We start from the raw sequence: 21,896 nt of genomic DNA, 5'->3' as shown, positions 1-21,896 counted from the left end.
TATTACAGAAGTAACCGGACCATTCGAAAAAAAATCGTTTTTAAACACTACAATAGTGTTTAGCTCAGTAAAATTCAAAAATTTTATTTCCAATGGTCCTAAAGGGTCTTAAAAAGTCTTAAATTTGACTTGAAGAAATCCTGTTGAAACAACATTCTCTTATTGTTTCCCCTCTGAATGTAAGAATAACTTAAGGTTAGATTTTGATGGTAGGAATCAGATTTGGATTACATTTTTGGACAGGAATGATGTTGCAGGATAAACAAAATGTTTGTATTCAGGACTGCATCTGAATCTGCAAAATCAGGAGGTGCGTTGACATCCACATGCCTCAAGCTCATGTGTGGACACTTTTGCACATTCGGCCACTGATAAAAAAAAGGCCCATTTTGTGTCTGTCTGTCATTCTGTGGCAGCTCTGGGTTCCTGCCATAGTGGACCCTGCCTGAGGGAATTATGGAAGTTTGTGCTTTGATGGCTGTTGTGAGACAGGAAAGCAATAGAACGAGACCGTCTCAGAGGAGTTAACACAGATGCTCACCTGTCAGTATCAGAAGCGAGGGAAAGTTGTGTGTATGTGCTTGCGTGTTCTTGTATGGAGTGAAGTCAGTGATCAGGAACAGCTAGACAGATCGTAGAGCATACCGAGTGGTCATGCCACCCTGTCTGGACCTGTTCTGCTAGTCTGTGATAAGAAAAGAGAGAGAAAGTGTTTTTTTTTTTTTTAAGATCAATCTTAAAAAATCTTAAGAGAGCTTGTTTTGAGGCTGTTCTTGCATTGATTTGGAATAAAACGAGGTAGTATTTCTCCGTAGACGGGAGGTTTGAAATGATAGTTCACGCAGCAACTCAAATTCTATCATTTTCTTTACATTATGTTGTTCTAAGCCTGTATCGCTTTCTTTCATTTGTGAAGCACAAAATAAAAAAGGTGGCAGACTGTGTCTGTTTCTCTTTTCCATGCAGTTACAATGGAAATTTTAAACTGATTTTGGAAGATTATTGCTTGATTATCTTGTTATTATGTTACGAAAAACTTGTTCATTCTATTAAGTACGGGCATGTGTTATAATTTTCATCAATTTATTTAAGGATAATCAATGGCTTGCCGTGCGTTAAAGGAGTGGTCCTTCGTGCGTATAGTGTGGTCCTTCGCCTCTACGTCGTGCATTAAAATTCTTTACCGCATGGCAAGCCGTTGATTATCCCTTACTTAACCATGTGGGTGGATGATAACAACCTTCTGAGCCAGCCAGTAGGTGCAGATGGTCCCTAGTTGCCCATATCTATCAGCTGATAACGCCCATTCAAACGAGTGATAACATTCGAATCGGTTTAACAAAGTGTGTATTAGTACATTTTAGGCTACTCTATTTATGAAGTGCAGGCATAGCATTCATTGTATTACAATGATGACTGTAGTCTACTACTGCTAATCAACCTGTTGCATTCTGGAGTACAATAAAGTTTGAAATAAAATGTATAAATAATGATTAAATTATTTTAAATAAATCAAATAACACTCCGGGTGCTCCGGTTGTACCGACAGTCCGAAGACATGCGCTATGCTGTAAGTGAATTGGGTAAACAAAATTGGCCATAGTGTACGAGTGTGTGTGTGAATGTGAGAGTGTGAGGGTGTTTGCCAGTACTGGGTTGCAGAGGGAAGAGCATCTGCTGCGTAAAATATATGCTGGTGTTGGTAAACTAATAGTTGGTGGTTTATTACCACCCCTGATAAATAATGGATTAAGCTGAAGGAGAATGAATGAATGAATGAATGAATGAATGAATGAATGAATGAATGAATGAATGAATGAATGAATGAATGAATGAATGAATGAATGAATGAATGAATGAATGAAATGAAACGAAATAACAAATAAAGAAAACCACTCACCGGAGATATGTGTGCACAACATGCCAGGTTATTTGATAATTGTAAGAAAATCAAAGAAAGTCTTTTTGCCACCTGGCTGTTGTAGTGTCATATACTTGTCATCTTAACTCAGCCAAGGTATCTTTACAAAAACACACTAATAAAACAAAGTATCTTTTCATTTTTGTTCTTGAAAAATAATACCCTAAGAATATAGCTATTTTTTCAGTATCACAGCGTTTTTCCTCTCTGATTCTAGCATTCCTGTGATTTCTCAGCAAGAAAAATACTAAGAGATGGATTATGTTGTTTGAAAAAAAGGAAATTTGCCACAATTCCCTCGGCCATTGTGTTAGAAATATTCAAGCAGCAGTATTAACCACTGTTCTGTAGTTTAATCTGCAATAATGTTTGTATAAGGGCAAGTGGGAATGCAGAAAAATAACTTTAAATGTTTATTGTTTTAGTTTCAGAACATTTGAACACATTGTTTTCATGCATCAGAAAGAACACAAAGTCATTGTAAAAGTATTATAAATGAGGTCCAATCACCTCATGCTCTCTGTTCAAAGTTGTCTTAATCAAAACAATAGCTTTGTGTGAGAAACAGGCTAAAATTTAATGAAACTGAATCTAGGTCATGAAAGATGAATCAATCAGAATTGGATTGGTGAACTGGATCAACTGATTCACTGAAAAGTCTTGACTTCAAGGCATATTTCACTCTAAATTGAAAATGTATTCATCATTTACTCACACTTAAGTGATTCTGAGTTTCTTTTTTTTCCTGTTGAACACAAAATAAAGATATTTTCAACAATAGTAGAAGCTGGTTGTCACTGGTAGTCAATGGTAATTTACATCCATAGTGCGAAAAGCATACTATGGAAGTCAAGTGGGTTTATATATTCAAATATATTCAATTTATATTCAAATTCTATAAATATAGAAAAATCTGGTTGTTCACTTGAGCTTTGACAAACAGATAAATGCAGTGGTTAAATCCTGCTTCTAGTTGAGTCTATTCTATCCAGAAAAAAATTGAAAAAATAATCCATGCTTTTATTACCACTAGGTTGGACTATAGTAACTCACTATATTTTGAGATTAGTCAGAATATCTTACAATTAGTTCAAAATGCTGCTGCAAGGCTTTTAACAGGTACCAAAAAACATGACCACATTACACCGGTTGCTTGTGCATTATTGAGTCACTTTTAAAATTATCCTCTTGGTTTTTATATCTCTTAATGGCCTGGCACCTTCTTATCTGTCAGATATGTTGATTGAGCATCAGCCTGGTCGGTTTCTTGGTTTATCAAACCAGAGATTGTTATGTATCCGTAAGTCAAGCCTGAAACGCAGAGGTGACCGTGCCTTTGGAGTAGCTGGTCCTAGGTTGTGGAATGCTCTGCCCCTCTGTATTAGATCTGTTTCATCTCTGTCTGTTTTTAAATCTAGGTTGAAAACTTCCCTCTTTGATTTGGCATTTTATCAATGAAAATTGTCTGTTTTAGATTTTTCTTTGTTGTAATGTATGTTGTGCAGCACATTGATCAACCTCTGGTTGTGTTTAATAGTGCTATAAAAATAAAATTGACATTGACATATATGTAAAAACCTCTAAATGCCATGTGAAATTTTCTTCTGAAATGAGCATTTTTATCAGACTCCAATATGTTGGTTTTAGTAATATCACTTTTATGGCAAAGAAAAAGTCCTTTTCATGGTCTTTAAAGTGAAATAACTCAACATAAACAAAGGAGTCTGAGAAGAATTTTCATTTTCGATGGAAATTTCAGACGGCACTTAGAGGTTTTTGCATCTGAACTCTTCATATCTTCTTTTGTATTCAAAACAGATAAGACTCAAACATGTTTGGAACAAGAGCTACGCATTGGATTTGCTCTTCAGTGTTTGGACTCTCAGTAGTGATTTTTAAACCACACTGAACTGAGCTAAACTGATCTGAATTTAAACACTACAAACTGAACTACACTGTTCCAATTTACTATGATCTTTTATGTGAAGCTGCTTTGACACAATCTACATTGTAAAAGCGCTATACAAATAAAGGTGAATTGAATTGAACAAGTACATGATGACAATTTTTTCACAAATTGGACATTGATCATAAACCCTATCATGAATACGTCAAGAAAACTTTCATTTGAGTCCAACCTGATCTAATAAAAACATTTAAACAGTGGTAAAATCATGTGAATTTGTACAGCCTCATTATTGCAAAAAAAGGTATGCACAGGTACTAATTAACATGTATTATTCACACAATTCAAATCCCTTAATGCTAAAGAATTGCCATGAGGTTGTGTTGGTAACAGGACTAATTTCAGTGAATAATGGGTATTATTTTTGATCTATTTATACGATCCTAAGACTTCAAAGCACTGATTGGGCCATTTTCAATGTACTTCTGTGTTCTTTTTGAAGTTTCCAAGCTGTTCTGTGTTCCACAGGTTAAGAATGTTAAATTATGTCAATTTTCTTTTATGAATGCACTCTCAAGAACCATGTCTTCCAAGCTGAGTGCTCATGTCGAGACAGTGCTTTCATTGATTCAGAAAAAGAAAGCAGCTATAATAATACTGTACGTCTCTGTAGACAGGAGCTCTAAAGGTCATGTGTTAAATAAAGAGTTTTTAAACTGAACGCTGATTTGCATGAGCTGTTTTACAAGGGTCTTTTGTTATGCTCTCATATGACTGTACTCTTGTTTAACGCTGCTTTTGTCACATGTTAGTTGCTTTCTAAAAATGATCCTGATGTCTGTGTCTCCTAGGTTGCCGAGGGAAGTTGTGCGGATTTGGAGCGGTGTGTGAGAGAGACCAGGCTGACCCGTCTAAAGGAGAGTGTGTGTGTAAGAAGATTGTGTGTACGTCTGTGGTGGCGCCGGTGTGTGGATCTGACTCCTCCACATATTCCAATGAGTGTGAGCTGGAGAAGGCCCAGTGCAATACACAGAGACGCATCAAGGTGATGCGCAAAGGCCCCTGCGGTAAGTCTAGTCACATTCACTACACAAGGCTGGACTTGCGAGGACTTTTGTTGTGAGATTAACCTGAAAATTCATGAAAGAGTCCTCCAAACTTTTCCCCTTGCTGTGGAAAATAATATTTTTCTAGAAAAAAACCTGCCTGGTTGTTTTGAGAACATTTTAAGTTATGTTAGGTTTAGTTTAGTTTGGGTGACAAGGTGGCTCAGTGGTTAGAGCTGTTGCCTCTCACTGGTTCGAGTCCTGGCTGAGTCAGTTGGTATTTCTGTGTGGAGTTTGCATGTTCTCCCTGTGTTTGCATGGGTTTCCTCTTGGTGCTTTGGTTTCCCCCACTGTCCAAAGACATGCGCTACAGGTGAATTGAATAAGCTAAACTGGTGGTAGTGTGTGTGTGTGTGTGTGTGTGTGTGTGCGTGTGAATGAGTGTGTATTAGTGTTTCCCAGTGCTGGGTTGAAGCTGGAAGGGCGTCCGCTGTGTAAAACAAATGAGTTTAGTTTAGTTTAGATTTCTTTGGTTAAGTTAAGTTAAGTTAAGTTAAGTTAAGTTAAGCTAAGTTAAGTTAAGTTAAGTTAAGTTAAGTTAAGTTAAGTTAAGTTAAGTTAAGCTAAGCTAGGTTAGGTTAGGTTAGGTTAGGTTAGGTTAGGTTAGGTTAGGTTAGGTTAGGTTAGGTTTAGTTTAATTTAGTTTAGTTTAGATTAGATTTGTTTGGTTAAGTTAGGTTAGGTTAGGTTAGGTAAAGTAAGTTAAGTTAAGTTAAGTTAAGTTAAGCTAAGCTAAGCTAAGCTAAGTTTAGTTTAAAGTCAAGCAGTGTTTCCCAATTGTGTTCCTGAAGGCACGCCAACAGTACACATTTTCAACCCCATCCTATCTATTTGACTATTTGCTAAAATAAATAAAGAATATTTACTAGAAAAAAAAGGCTAATGGTGTTTACAAAATAACATTAAGTGAAATATTTTTAATATTTTTATTTTATTACTGTTTTAATGATACTTTTATTTATCTATCTACAATAGTTGTTTATCGTACAAAAATGGGATATAAAGTCTTAACACATTACCAATGGCTCACACTTACTTTTTTTGTCATTTCAAACATTTTTGATACACACCTCAAACACCTGTTTTTCCACTTGTTATTACACCTTTCCACATTTTTGAATCCTGATATGAACAGACAATTTGTGGCGTAAAGAACACAAGTTACTGTTCATCACGTACGTTCCAACCAATTTCCTCCCATGAATGATAACTAAGTTGCCTGTGGGCCGGTCCAGTGTGAAGCATAATTTTGTGATTTGCCAGAACATGTTGTACAAACCCTTCAAAAGAGGTGTAATTAGCCACATCACATGCTGTCCTGCAGGAAATGATCAGGCCTGAGGAATGAGAGCACCGGCCTAGCAGTGCACTCCAGCCTTCGTTCAGAAACGCATTAAAGATCACACTGTCCCGGTGTGTTAATGCTGTTGAACTTCAGGCTCCATGCTAATCGACGGTGGCTCCACGGCAGGGCTTTAATGGGCAGGAGCCTCCCTGCTATTGCGCTAATGAAATTGACAGTGTGGCTATCAGGCGTCACATCTCTCTCGCTCAAATGGGATCAGCAGCCTTAGATAAGGGCCAGATCAGTGTTTCTCCTGGGCCGAAAGGGTGAGACTGGAGCTGGGAGTCAGGTTAGAGGCTGTTGTTTGTTTGTTTGTTTATTTTTTATGGCAGGTTTTAGTTGAATGTGCATTTAAATTCAAGCCAAATTAACCCATAGTAAAACTTTTTTTCTTGATGTATAGAATAGTAACAGATACACAGATATCTATTACAGATATCTACTAATGTTCTGCTGAAGAAAAAGTCATCTACATCTTGGATGGCTTGGAAGAGAGTCAAAAATAAAAATTAGCCAAAGAAAGTGACTAGACTTTTTTCTTGAATGGGACATATTCATAAGTATATTCATAGACATGTTCATGAGTCATAAAAAGTTGATAATCATGACAGGACATGTCATGAAATATCTTATATGAAAAATCTCATACGATTGAGATTTTATGCAGCCTTATGACAACTGTCCTTAAGTGTCATTCACTCAGTTATGCCATTTTAAATGCTAAGATGACATTGTTTGAGATATCTTTGTTATGAAAATCAGAAATAAACAGACATCATAACCTGTCTTTGTTATGACAGCTTGACATTATGAAGACAACAAAACCAATCAATGTCTTTGTCCTGACAACTTGACATTACCAACGGATACTTTTCTATGACAAATGCATTTTGTTTAATAGGGTATATGCCGAGCTAGTGTGTTTCCCATACTGATAAACTTCCGGTGACCTGTTATTGTGAGTTTTTTTCCATTTTATTCGTTTTCTTTTACAGCATCGATGTTGTAATGTAATTCAAATACAATCAGTTAAACAGACTTTGGCATTCATTTAGTTGCTCTAGTGTAAAACGAGACAAAAAGCCGTTTGTTCGCAAGCGCCTGTCAGAAACGGCAGGCTAGCGCAGAAGCTCCATTGAATATACCGGGGTAAAATAAATGCTCATATTATAAAGACATGGCGGGGGGGACATGGCATATACCCCACTGAAAAAATTGATCAGAAAAATTCATTCATTCATTTTCTTTTTGGCTTAGTCCTTTTATTAATCTTAGATCACCACAGCAGGATGAACTGCCAACTTATCCAGCATATGTTTTACACAGTGGATGCCCTTTCCGGCTGCAACCCATCACTGGGAAACACCTATACACACTCTCTCCCACACATACACTATGGACAATTTGGCTTACCCAATTCACCTATAGTGCATGTCTTGCGGGGGAAACCGGAGCACCCGGAGGAGACCCACGCTAACACAGGGAGAACATGCAAACTCCACACAGAAATGCCAACTGACCCAGCTGAGGCTCGAACCAGCGACCTTCTTGCTGTGAGGCGAACGTGCTACCCTCTGCGCCATCGTGCAGCCCCTAAGTGTTACAATTAGTATTAAGTCAAAATAAATATGATAAATATGATAAATGCTAATGTAAAAATGTTTTTATTGGTAATTTGTGATAAGTAATATAATTAACAAAACATTTAAAAGTCAAAAAGGATAACATGTATGGCTGGTACGTTTCTCAATTCATGCTGCATTGGCAGGAGTGCCAAAGGGTTAATTTGGACCCCCGGGCACAAGATAAGAGGTGAGAAATGCACTGAAGTGGCGCGTATTTTCAGAGATGAGCAGGGGAGCGTGGGTGCTCTGATAATATTGAACTCTAGTGTGTAAACAGAGTCTCCAGCTGTTTGTGCAAGTGAGTCAGTCAGCCAGTAAGTCATTCATAGATCGAGAGTGTGTGAAGCTCATTCCAGTCTGACCGTATGCTGGAGCTCATCTGGATTGGCAGTGGCGCAGCGGAGCATCGGGCCTGAGCGATTGATCAATAGAAGGATTGATCATATGTGTGCAGAGCACGTCTGGAATTACTGTGATTGCCAGGAGCGCTCTCTTTTCTCACTCTGTCTTTATTATTTATTTTTTTATTTATTTTATTATGTCTGTTCACCTCCAGCCTGATGAAAAGCGCTCTTGAGTACCCGCAGCACGAAAGAGGTAAAAACCTGTGCATCAAATATTCACTCCCCAAACCAGGCATACAACTTAAGCTAGCCGCCGAGGCTGAAACTGTCGGCTTCTGTTGTCTAAATGAGGTTATTCTGCTGTACAGGAGAGCGGGGGTGGAAAAGCCTTAACCTCGGGGTATCATGGGAAGCTGCTTAATGGAGGAATCAATATGTTTGTCCCGTTATTGACGGCTGAAACTGTGTTCCTTCACTTGGGAAGTATGGCTCATTTCTCTCATATTCTTTACCTGCTGTAACTCCAGGTATCGATGCTGTGGGATGCATTTGGGTCGTTTTTCTCCTTCAGTTGTTTCTCATGCTGTCCAACGTCTGATGAGCTACATGCGTGTTTCATTGTCCAGTATTCATGTCAGAGCTGAAGTTCATCCAAGCACGTAACGCTTGCTGGAGTCATGAGAGATAGTTGATTTATGATCGTTCTGCAAACACATCTCAGTCAATATTAAAGAAACTCTCTGAGTTTACCCTGAGGCGAAGCAGCATTGGGGATATGCTGTTTGAACGCATTATAACAGTGATCCATCTGAGAAGAATAGGACAGAGTGTTTTCAAAGAAATGTGTGATTACTATTGCTTCGATGTAGATGAAAGTGAACTTTAATGAAGGCTTTGCTGAAAGGTGTAAAACGACTGTGGTACTAGTGGAATTAACTTGTGTTGCATAAAATCATTATTTTTTTGTCATTTATATTATCTAGAATAAATACTGAAGGGTTGAAGTAAATAAAAATAACGTTTATAATGTTTATAGCTTTTTGTTTTGGCTTGGATTAGGTTAGTTTTGGAATCCTTTGTTATTTATTTATTTATTTATTTATTTATTTATTTATTTATTTATTTATTTATTTTTATTCACAATTATTATTGATAATTTATTATTACACATTATTTATATTCATTCATTCATTATTCATTTTTATTTAATTCACTGAAATATCAAAGATTTGACAAATAATTAATATACTATTGGTGTATCCTAAATAGTTTGTACAAATTAATGAGAAAAGAATACGACACACCATTTTTAGCCACCAAAAATTATTGGTCCGAATATGTCACTTTTATTTTAAGCCATAAGAGAAAACATTCCAAAAATATGAGGTGGCAAAAAAGCGATGCTGTGCTGTACTGTTTAGCAGTATTCTGACTGGTTTCACTCCTCCTCAAGCCATATTCACAGCGTGGTTTAAATTGGTTTTCACACTGGACACGGAAAGCTCTGCTCTATGAAACCCATTCATTTCCATGGCTTGTTCTGATCCAGGGTGGTTTGTTGTTGTGCTGACCTGAAAGCACAAGAGCAGCGAGTGCAGCATTGACTAGCTGTCAAAACTTAAATTAGCTTAATATTCCACTCATCTTTGGATGAAAACACATGCTCACCAGAAAAGCAAATAATGCACAGACAGGACATGTTTTTATGTAATATACTTGTTCCTGCTGCTTGCAATAGCACTATTGTGAGTCATGCTAATGCTGGTAAAATTATGCATCTTGACTCATTCACTGTCGATAACATTTTACTGTGTAAAAAATTTATTATTTTATTTTCTTGTGTTTTAGTTTAAAAAAATGTTAATTTAAAAGAATTTAAAAAGTAACTTCATTTTATTGAGTAAAGAAAATTAATAAATAATTAATACAAAGCATATTTGGTCTCCATTTTGGGTCAAGTGCATCCGTAAGTTAATGTTTCATCCCAGAAATGTTCAATATGGTGCATCCCTAATATAAGTAATGATTTGGTTGGGTTTAAATCACTTCAGTTGAAGTACATCTTCAAACGGTATGTGATTGAAAGTATAAATCATGCTTTGTCATCCTATGAATAAGTTGTTATATTTTCATCTAAATCAGATAAAATGCCACATTTATCACTGAGGCAATTCACTCATCCACTTCTATCTCCATTATTAGACACATAGTGTGAAAACTAACGCCCTGTTTGGCTGATTGTTCCCCGTGATGTCTCGTTATTCAGGCACAGCCAGGGTCTTGGTGACACCTCCACGGCCACTGGGCTCGGCAGCCGTCGCCGGTGGCACGTATCTAGCCCTGCCTCGTGCAAATGAGTTTTGCGCTCACCCTGTTCCACCCCTGTGTCGGCTCTTGTGCTCGTGCATGGAGACACTCGCCACAACACATTCACCTGTCTCCGTGACAGGAGACTCAATTCACACTCATCAGCGGCTTCTTGGCTTCCATACTCCTTCTGTAGAAAAAAACCCCTGCGGTTGCTTGCGCTCAGACTAAATTTAGCTGGGGTTACATACTACACAGTCTGGACCTGTCCACCAGCGCACAATTATAGCCGGATCGACACTCTCTTTCAATAATGGAGTTCTTCAAATGAATTCTGGAAGCAGATACTCTGTGATCTAGCAACATCCATCAAAGTGAAGTTGTTTTTTTCTTCGGAAAACCTCACTCAACTGAAAACCAATGTGATATCTTCTGAAAAAATGTTGCTAATACTGTATGCTGTAGTATGATGTCACTAGAGGTCTACAGAGGGCTGCATAGGACATTAAATCAACCTAATCTGTATTCCAAATATTTAGACCCCCCAAAAATAGATTTTAAATGGGCCCAAATGTTGTGTTAAATCTAATCTTTTAAAGCCCAGATTTTGAAGTGATGGCAGAAGATCTAGACTCCCTCACAGCAGCTATTGGCCAAAGGACACCCAATAGAAAGTCAGACTGATGTAAAGTGACCAATCTCAGTTTGTTTAATCCCATGACACACCAATGTTTGTGATTTTATGGCTCAAGCTAAAATTTTGGATGTGTTTAGAAACAGTTTTAGTTAGTCCTGGTAGATGCTGATCATCATAATAGCAAACCTAATGTCTTTCTTAATTCTACGATGGGGTTTAGTGCCACAATGACAGTTTCCAGGCAGACCATTAAAGAACAAAACACACAGGCCTCCCAGAGGTACTGTAGAATTCAGTAAATCAGATGAAAACTTCAGATGAAACTTTGTTTTCAATTTTGTGTCCCTTATGCATCAGACAATCAGCCAGCGGTGATTGGAAGTTGTCACTTGTCTTATAGCAACCACAGCTACTCTAAATAAGAACACCCAGATGTCAATGTGAAAATGATCAGTGCCATCACCAGAGCTTCATTTAGCTACTTATCGCCTGCAGAATGAGGATACTTCTTACAAATCTCTTTCTCTTGCTCTCCTCCTCTGTCTCTCTCTCTTTGTGTGTGCAGTCCTACTCACTTCCGAAGAGGGGAGGATGTAGTGTTGAAGTGAGATAAGGCAGATTACAGCAGGACAGGCACATTAAAAAGGCACATTTTCCACGCTCTCGCTTCTAATACCAGATGGGAGCTTTTTACAACTTATTCATGTATTCATGCATTTGACTGGCCTGAATTATGCATTGTTATTTTTAACCCATGCTGCACTTGAGTGGAGTATTGAGAGTAACAATCAGGGACTTAGCAACCATTATAACGTTTCTGCCACTTGAAATTTCCCAGAGTTACTTCCCAATTTTGGGGCAATGATGATTGCTGTTTAAGAGCTTCATTTAGTGGAAAGAGTGTTGGGAATAAAAATTATAGGCAGATCCATGAAATTACAGTTTTACATGCAGCGTTTGCTTCAGTTGTAGATCGATTGATCATGATTTGTGCCTAATATACTGTAGCTTTGTAGATGCCATCTAATTAATATTCATGAACAAGCTGATGGTTTCATTTTACTGCCCCTGAAAAGTTCATTTCAATAACTTTGTAGAATAGCAGGTTTTACAAAATAGATAAAAATGTGATCTCAGCAGCATCGTACATGCTGTAAGGGATTTTTTTTTTTTGTAAGGGATTTTTTTAAAACATATTTCATTTTGTGCGTTGTAAATCTGTAGGACTATAAAGGAATAGATTCATATTTTTATTTTAAAAAAATAATTTACTTGTGTTATTAGTGCTGCACGATTAATCATATCACAATTAAATAAATAATAGCACATACTGTACTTTCTGAGAACAGTTGTCCAATTTCCGTGCCGCTAACAAAACAAACAAATAAAAAAAGATATTCGGAATCAACTGTTTTTAATCTGGTCCGGTCTGTTAGCAGTTGTCAATGACACGTGCACAGTCACAGGGGTTTAACTTGATGGGTTTTTTTTCCTTAAAACCCCATCAAGTTAACTCAAGATACCATTTATTATCGCAATCACATATTGCAATATTGACCTCAATAATTGCAATATAAAATTTTCCCAAATCATGCAGCCTTACTTCACAGTACTGCATATTTCATTGCCTCACAAAATACATACACAGTCTTGAGCCTTAGACTCTTCTTTTTTTAAAATGCTCTTTTGAGCCTGGCTGGAAGATGACCAGCTAAAACCAGCTTGACCAGCCTAGCCATGCTGGGAACCCAGCCAAAACCAGCTATGTTCAGCTTAAACCAGGCAGGTCAAGCTGGTTTTAGCTGGTCATTTTCCAGCCTGACCATCTAAGACCAGTCTGAAATAGCCAAAACCCCTCTAAGACCTGGCTGGTCAACCAGCTAAAACCAGCCAACCAACCTAGGCTGGTTTAAGCTTTTTTTTCAGCAGGGATTGATTTATCTCTTTGCTTATTTTCTGGCACTTTGTTTTTTTTTAATCCCTATAGAATTTAGACCACTCTAAAAGTGTGTGATAGTTATTGTGCCAACTAGTTTCAGTTAAATACAGTCTGTGTTACCCTGCATTTCCCACATCTATACTGTTCTTCAACCATGCGCCTACACTGATATTTGATGGCCACACAGTATGCTTCAGGACACATTCTGTGCTTTTGAAAGTAAATCATAACGACATCTTAAAGAAACAATCACAGCTGATTGGGTATGATTATATTTTGCCGATGAAAACAACGTCTGAATGCGCTCCGGTACTTAAATGCATGTGCTCGCTGTGCCAGATAATGATTATTGACTGTTTTATCCAGCTTCCTGTTTGTGTAGCACACAGTCAGACACATTCCCACAAACCAGCAGCACACAACCACTGCCCTTCCCATCATCTTCCGGATAATAAGCTGCTGTTTGTCCTTATACTTACCCCTTCCTTTTTCTTATTCGGTTTTCCTCCTTCCAAAAGAATACTACCACTAAGCAAGATGAGTTCATTTCAGCTCATAATTACATTTCACTCCGACGATGTCCTTCTTTTCAAAGACCTTTCTTGAAACACGTACACAAACACATGCCACTTTACCTGCGCACACATTTGAGCATGCACAAGTACAAAGCCATTCATGAAGACCCGCCGGTGTCCACTCAAGGCCCTTTGCGGTAATCACAGAGGTGTCTGCCCGACCTCTCTCAATTTAATACAGGAGAGAACAGCTCTTCCCATCAGCCAGCAGGGTTCTGGTGACAAAGAGATGCTTCACATGAATCTCTCAGGAGCTCTTATTTTCTCCACGGAGCACACGGGTGCAGAACAGACCAGCCACTTTGAGAGATATTTCTTTAAAAAAAAAACACTGTTACATTCTGATACAGAGACTAGAATAATCAAATTTACCTGTTTTAATTTCATCAGTTGCATAGTAAAGCTATGTTATTTACATATGGTATGTAGTCAAGATATACACACACCACCCATTATTACACTTATGAGTTTCCATGTCTCTTTTTTCCAGCTGCTGCTAAACCACTTGAAAATATAATTCTAGTCTCTCCCGACAGACTGTATATTATCAACTTGCCGAACGCATGAATTCCAGCTGATAAATGTGTTTGTGTGTTTGAAGGGACTCGCTCGAAGGAAAAGAAAATGATTAGCGTCAAATGTGCCTGCTGATTGTACTCAAAATTTGTTTGGAGGGGAAAAAAAAGAAAACATATTTTTTGGGGATATTGCTTTTAGACGAAACAAACAATTCCATCTTTGTCATTATGTTTGAGTAGTACTGCAGTAACAGACCACCGTGAGGGAAGATCATTATGTAAGCCACATGTGGTCTTCAAAATAAGGCGTCCTGCCCTTTTCTTTGGCCGCTATCATTAACTTTTGACCTGTGGAAAATCCCACAGCAGCCGCGCTGAATCTCTTTCTAGTGCAGTTCGGTGACTGGCTGAACCTTTGCTATTGTTAATTAGGTTTGCTTGCTGGAGTTAGGTGCTGTTGTTAGACAAACATAGCTCCTAATTGGGGATTTTAACAAACCTCTAACATTAAGCATTTACCTTCAAATTGTACCTCCACTGTTATAAAAATGAATTGCTTGTACAGTGTTACTGTACATAGTTTTGCCCACTGAGTAAATGTTTTACCTAGCAATTGAAACAACATGCAGAAAAGAAAAAACAACAATCAGCAACCACTTAGTGACTACTCAGAATGTTCAAGCAATGCTCTGGCAAGCACATTCTAGTAACTACCCTGCATTGCCATTGCAACCAACCAGGACACAATGGCACTGACTATTAAAAACTCAAAAAACTCATTGCAGCCACCCAGACCACCACAGTAGCCACTTATTAATGCACTGAAAACCAACCAAAATACCCTAACAAATACTTAGAACACCCCAACATTACTGATAGCACTGATATTATAATTGTTGTGAGAGCAATGTTGAGGTACTGAAAACTACCCAGAACACACTAGCAATGCCACAGCAACCACCCAGACCACGATAGGTACAACTTTTGGAGTTAATACAAAAAAAAAAAAAGAAAACATCCCATAGCTGCTCATCAGAACACCCTAGCAATGCCCTAACAACTATTTAGGACAACAATGCAAAACATCCTAGCATTACCATTAAAAACACCCAGTGCAACAGTGCCAGAGTACAAAGACATAAGCAAGCAATGCTCTAAAATTCCCCTAACCACCATAGTAATCACTTAACAATGCTTTAGAAACATCATCAGCTCATTCTGAAAACGTAGCCCTATATACATTTCTGGAGATCGTGAATTATGTAGCCAGAAGTACGCATGGCTGCATTTCGTCTTTAAAACGAACGCTGCAGTGCGGTATGCTGTTCCTTATTGCGCTAGCAGCTGACCACTTACCTCTGTATGGACGGCTCTCCAGCTATTACCAGTTTGTCTAGTTAGCTCGTCATGTACAATGGCAGACTTGAGACGCAGAGAGGAGTTGACCGTGACGACAGGGTACCAGTCCAGCGAAGAACGGTTCCAAGTGGTATAAAAAAATAAAATCAACAAATAAATTAAAACAGGGTGAGAATGTGTTAAAATCTGAGAACGTGTTAAAAAAACAGGGGGTTTTTCGTTTTCTGGATTGCTTTTTAAAACACTGTCAGTTGTGTTTAGGAAAGTGGGTGGGTTAAAACACTATCGGTTTTTAAAATACTATCGGTTGGGTTTAGGGAAGGGGGTGGGTGGGGCAGTCAATCAGTCAGTCAGCTGACAGCGGCCTCTGGTGGATTCACGTGAGACAAGCAGGTGCGAATCATACTCGCGAGAGAAATTTAAGATCTCAAAAGCGTAATACAGCGGACTCTGGTGGATTCGCGAAAACAAAAACTGCAAAAAAACACCTCTGGGGACATATTTCACAATCTCCAGAAATATATATAGGGCTACATTTTCAGAATGAGGCCTGAATTGACATCATAGCAATTACCCAGATCATCTGAACAACCCCTTAGCAATGTTCTAGCAAGCCTGTTTCACAATTTCAGTTCTAGAATAGCTGTTTTCATTTTTTTCTATGATTGTGTGAAACATTTTAAACACACATTGTATATGAAACATTTCAAGCAACTGTAGATGTAGGGATTATGTTTGAATTCATCCTGATGTAGATTTTTTTTCTTGCCGTGCAGACGCATAGATTTATCTGTTGCATACCCAGTGCATGTGTGCAGAATTTAATCAGTCTTAGCCTGCAATCTGAAGACCGTGTTAGCATTTGCTGTGCAGTGCATCATGTTGGCTCTCACTGAAGCTCACAGGGGATAAACCTTGCCTCCGATAGACATGTTTGGTAGTGTATTAAACCCTTGAGCTAATGTAGTCCTGCTGGTCTTGCCCGTGATGTTACCTCTCTGTCTTCACAGTCTTTAAGTCTAGAGGTGCTCACCTTGGGAATACTACACGTGCACTCGCACTGACAGCTATTGCAGGGAAGCAGGAGTGCCTGGCCTTTGAGTCCAGCCACAAAAAGATGTGTATTATCCATTTTTGTGCTTAATTTTCTTTATCCAAGGGCAGCACTGAAGCGTGCAATGGAGGAAGACAGCTGCAGTCAAATAAGTCCTTTGAAGAAATACATCAAAAGAACAAATCATCTCGCCATGTGAAAGATGACAAAAGCGTAGGGTGGGACAGTGGGTTTGGAGGTCATCTGCTGAGGTTCAGCTTCATTTTTTTTATCTGAAGTTTTTTGGTATTAATGCAAGGATCAGAGAGAAACATGAATACTTGGGAATACTAGCACACAGCTTTCTTTTTTCTTTTTTCACAGAATTTAATCTTGTATTGGGTTCAAAATGATCCAACCCAGGCTCATTCTGAAAACGTAGTCCCGTAGACATTTCTGAAGATGGCAAATTATGCAGCCAGAGATACGTATGGTTGCATTTCATTTTTTAAGCGAACGCTGCAGGGCGGTATGACGCCGTTCCTTTTAGCACTTACCGGCTGACCGCTTACCTTTGTGTGGAGGGCTTTCCCGCCGCAACCAGTTTGTCCAGTTAGCACGTCCTCTACGTCAGCGGACTTGAGATGCAGAGAGGAGCTGACGATGATGACCGGGTTCGAGTCCGGTTCCAGAAATCAAGTAAGACAAAAACAGAATCCAAGAAATAAAGTGAACAAGTTCATGACAGGGTGAAAATGTGGTAAAATCTGAAAACGTGGTAAAAATCAGACGAGGGCTTTACTTTTTCTGGACGGCTTTTGTAAATTGTTGATTGGGTTTAGGGAAGTAAGCGGGTGGGCAGGTCAATCGGTAAAATTGGTTGGATTCAGGAAAGGAGGAGGGTGGGTCGGCGGGCCGATTGGTCGGTCGCCCAGTCAATCATTCAGCCAGTCGGACAGACGGTTGTTTGGCAGCGACCTCTGGTGGGTTTACGCGAGAACAGCGCGAGCGCGAACGGCACTCGCGAGAGACATTTAAAAGCGCACACAGCGGCCTCTCGTGGATTCGCGAAAACCAAAAACTGCAAAAATACGTACCTCCCGGGAGAAACGTCCACGGGACTAAGTTTTCAGAATGAGCCTGGGTTTTAAATTTGAGTATCTTGACATTTCCAGATTTTCCTTATTTGCATAAATAATTTGCTACAAATGCTTAGATAGTGCAAACCGTAAGATGTAAACATTGGGTATGGTAACATTTTGTCCACTGTTCACTTTTGTCCATCCTCTTCTGTATAAAGCTTCAAGCAAATTTACAATACTATTAATTTCCCCATTGTTTATCTATGTGAATGTGCCTTAGACATATTTGTTTTGCTCTCATGCCTTTTGTAGCTTATTGCATTGCAAAACTCACTAAAACCATGGCAAAAAAATAATTCTTGTTCCAATGTGTTGTTGTCAGAATACTTGCTGAAATTTGCAGTCAATAGTAAAAATGAGGATTCAAGCAGCATTACAACCCAAATAAAATATTAGACCAATATTAACAATCACAGTTGAAGAAACAAAAGCAATCTGACTGTTCAAATGTATTCGATCACATGAGCATTTTAAACGGGTATCTGTACTTTTAGTCAAATGCCACATTTGTGTATACCACAACCAAAGTTAATATCCAAATGCAGTTTATACCTGCATCTGGTGTCGTCATTAATTACAAATGATAATGCCACTGGATGAATTATTCGCAACACTGCATTCTTCATTTAAATTAGAAGTATTTCACACTTGAAAGCAAAGAAAACTACAACATTTATCTTCTTTGCGGCAATATATCACAAAAAGTGATCAAATTGTGGCTAGTTGTTGAACTACATTCCCTAAACACAGAAGATTCGAGAGCAGCACTACCCACAGCCCCACTCAAGCCCCCTTAACACATACAGATGCTCATACATACGCATACATCTTCTGTTACGCTGGATAGGGCGCCCGGGGCTCACAGAGCAGGGAGGGTTGTGCCGAGCCGATCCCGTCAGGATCACATAGCGGCCGCTGACAGCTCCCTGCACGCATTACGCATTAATACATCCAGCACTAACACATTATCACAGCACTGTCAGAAAGGCGGATCAGTGGAAGCTTCTCTCCACTTTTTCTCACTCTGTTTATTCCTCCCCCCTTATTAGTTAGTTGTCTAAGTCCTATTTTTTCATACATTCCCATTGTCCTAAGCGCTCCAGAGCTGAAAGAGAACACCTAATTGGAGACATTTCCAGTTCATCAATAGGTAACTACATACTCCCGCCTTTTTTTTCCTCAGGATACTGTATTTTCTTCCCTGAAAATGAGCACTAAAGCATAAGGAGGAAACAGCTCATCTCTGTGGTGACCCCAGTGGATCCTATCCACTCAGCTTGCGACGCTGGTCACATCCTAACAGGCAATTTGCCTGCTTGTCTCAGCCTTGAGAAGGTGGCTTATCTGTGCTAACGCAGCGGAGAGCCGCGTACGCGCTTTACACCGGGCGGCCTTTTGCATTTTAATCAGCTCATCCCTTTTCTCATTGCTCATCAACTCTCTGCGACAATAGGTGGAAATGCTCCGACTGTTATTTAATGGGTTCGCCGAGGCAATTCTGGGTACTGTCACAAAACAAACAGAGCACCACTGAGAAGGAAGCTGTTTATGCGGATCGTCGGACGTCTGAATGCGTATTACCTGACAGACACATCAGAACTGATTTAAAGCACCGCTTTGCATCAGACTGATGAAATCAAGCGTCTTGGAGTCAGGATTTTGGGGATGAGGCCAATCTGTTGAAGTAGAAGTAATGAGTCAGAGCTCAGCTGCCATTAGTTTTGACTGAGGATGTAGAGAGTCCCGAAATGCGTCAATCTCAAAGGCCATCATAGGCTGAACAGACTTGTTTATCATTGCAAAAATACACCGCATAGGCGAGAGTGAGGTCACAACTTGCAACATGTTAGGGATGAATCATTTGGCATGAATGAATGAATAGCACTGTACTGTGATTGTCCTCTTTGAGCATCCTGTTGAAGATTAGTAACTTGCAACTATATCAGCTAGCAGTCATTAGAGTACAGGTTGTTTTCAATCACGTGGTTCTGGTAATGCACGAAATTCAGATGGAGGGCAGGAAGTAAAAAAACTCAATGGGAGACATAGAGAAAAGTCCATGGCTGTTTCACAATTCTAAGAATGCAGAGAATGGACTTGCATTCTTGTGGAGACCAGTCTTGCCAAGTTACCTCGGAAGAACAAACTCGGGAGACCACGAGAACACAGAACGCATCCTGTGAGAAATGAGATGCTGTGTTCTTTCCTGGTTCTTCCTGATAGTCACGTGACCTTCACAAATTTTAAACAGGAAATTATTTAAACATTACAGCATTCATACAATGATTTATTGTTTTTCCCCTTTTCACAACATATACATATATGCACAAATGCAATATATGCATAAAGATCTTACAAATATACATTGCACAATACCAATAAAACTGATTTTAATATAAACTTTAGCAAATAAACACTCTTAATGTGTTTATGCCTTTATTAAGATTTTCATATTAATGTTTACTTTTACCATTTCATTTAGAGAAACTCCTGAGATAAATAAGTTATATCTCTGAACTTTAATAATAAATATATATATATATATATATATATATATATATATATATATATATATATATATATATATATATATATATATATGAAATGCTGCGCTTCCCACCTCCTTCATTTGGCCGCAATGACTTCTGGGACTTCTCAAGCTAGTTTTGCGCTCAAGTCTGCATCGATGCTTTCATGCGTCCTCCATTGGAGTGTTGGTGTTTGTATCTGATTTTTATATAACACATTAACATATTTATACACATAGTTGGTCTTTTATATAATCTTTATTGGTGCTGTCAAACGAATTGTTGTGTTCAAAAAAAGTTTGCATGGATGTATAGAATAAATTCTTATCAAATGCTGCCTTCTGTTTTTCAGCCAGTTTCTTTTAAAAACTTTTGGAAGTCTTTGAAAGCTGTTTCTTATTTTGGCCAATTTAAACAATTATAAACAACATAAAACAGAAATAATTTCTTTTTTTTTTTTTTTACTTTTTTTATTTAGAAGAAAAAAAATGACAGAAGGGGAAAAAATATAAATACATTCAAGAGTTCCCACTTAGATATGCTTGGCATTTAAAGCAGGTTTGGCATGCTGTCCCGGGAGAGAACCCTGAGCTCGGAGATATTTGAGCCCAGGGCTCCCACCCAGTCAATAAGCATATCAGGAGATCCAAGATCAGGTAGGTCTCGAGAGCTCCCCCTTTAGAAAAGGGAGGAAAAGGAGGAGATGGGGTGGAAGGGGGGATTCTTCCAAACGAAGATAGAACAGTAGGGAGAAAATGATCCATTTATAGTAAACTAGGATCACTCTGATTGGATTATTACTGATTACAGATGAGCGGCCAGTCGTGCTCAATCAAATCACATGCTCCACTCGAAATTAGTTTATGAAACTTCACAACAAAGAACAAAGCGGTTGTCATATGGGTTACAAAATCAGGTCATAATGCATTTGACGTATCACAAATTGTTTACAATGACATACTCAGACCATTTTTGCCAGTACTTGTTGCACTTTTTTGAATCAAATCTTAGGTTAAAAGTCAGTCTCTCCATACAGTGTATTCCCTTTACAGTTTCTATCCATTGAGCCCTTGTTGGAGGATCAGCCTGAAACCATTTTCGAGTCATGGCTTTTCTGCTACTTGTCAAAAGGATTTGAATTAAGTACTTGTCAATAGTTGGAATAATTTCTGGTATTTTCCCAAGGTGTAATGTAACAAATGAGTAGTCCAATTCTTCTCCAGTTATCTTTTTTATTTCAGTCGCTATTTCCTAACACAAGGTTTGTATTTTTAGGCAAGCCCAAAAAATGTGAAATTGGTTAGCCATTGAGGTTCCACATTGTCTACAACAAGAGCCCAAACTTTCAATACCTGTACGCAATAAAGACAGATTTTTCCGTCCAAACTCTCTCCAAGCTCTCGAGTTTGTGGTTTTTGCATGTGTGACACACATATCTGTCCAGTCTTCCTCTGTTATTTGTTGGTTTATCTCTTTCTCCCTAAAACAGAAATATTTTGATGTTCTGATAGCAATTCCTATGTAGAAGAATCACTTCCATCCTCCATCTGAATTCCGTGTGTCATCAATGACGTCATGTGAGAACAACCTATAAGTACACTCTCATATTTA

General features: G+C 38.6%; 1 protein-coding gene across 1 annotated transcript in view; it reads left to right on the top strand.

Annotated features, from left to right (window-relative positions):
* agrn (agrin) overlaps positions 1–21,896 on the top strand; it is a 463,463-nt gene that overhangs the window by 262,968 nt on the left and 178,599 nt on the right. Inside the window, exon 5 of the mRNA XM_056448992.1 lies at positions 4,679–4,894. Coding sequence (XP_056304967.1) covers positions 4,679–4,894 — 216 coding nt within the window. The remainder of the gene's footprint in view (positions 1–4,678; positions 4,895–21,896) is intronic.

This window comes from Danio aesculapii, chromosome 23 (assembly GCF_903798145.1).
Source record: "Danio aesculapii chromosome 23, fDanAes4.1, whole genome shotgun sequence".
Taxonomy (NCBI): Eukaryota; Metazoa; Chordata; class Actinopteri; order Cypriniformes; family Danionidae; genus Danio; species Danio aesculapii.
Note: the sequence above shows the minus strand (reverse complement) of the source record. Positions and strands in the feature narration are given on the sequence as shown.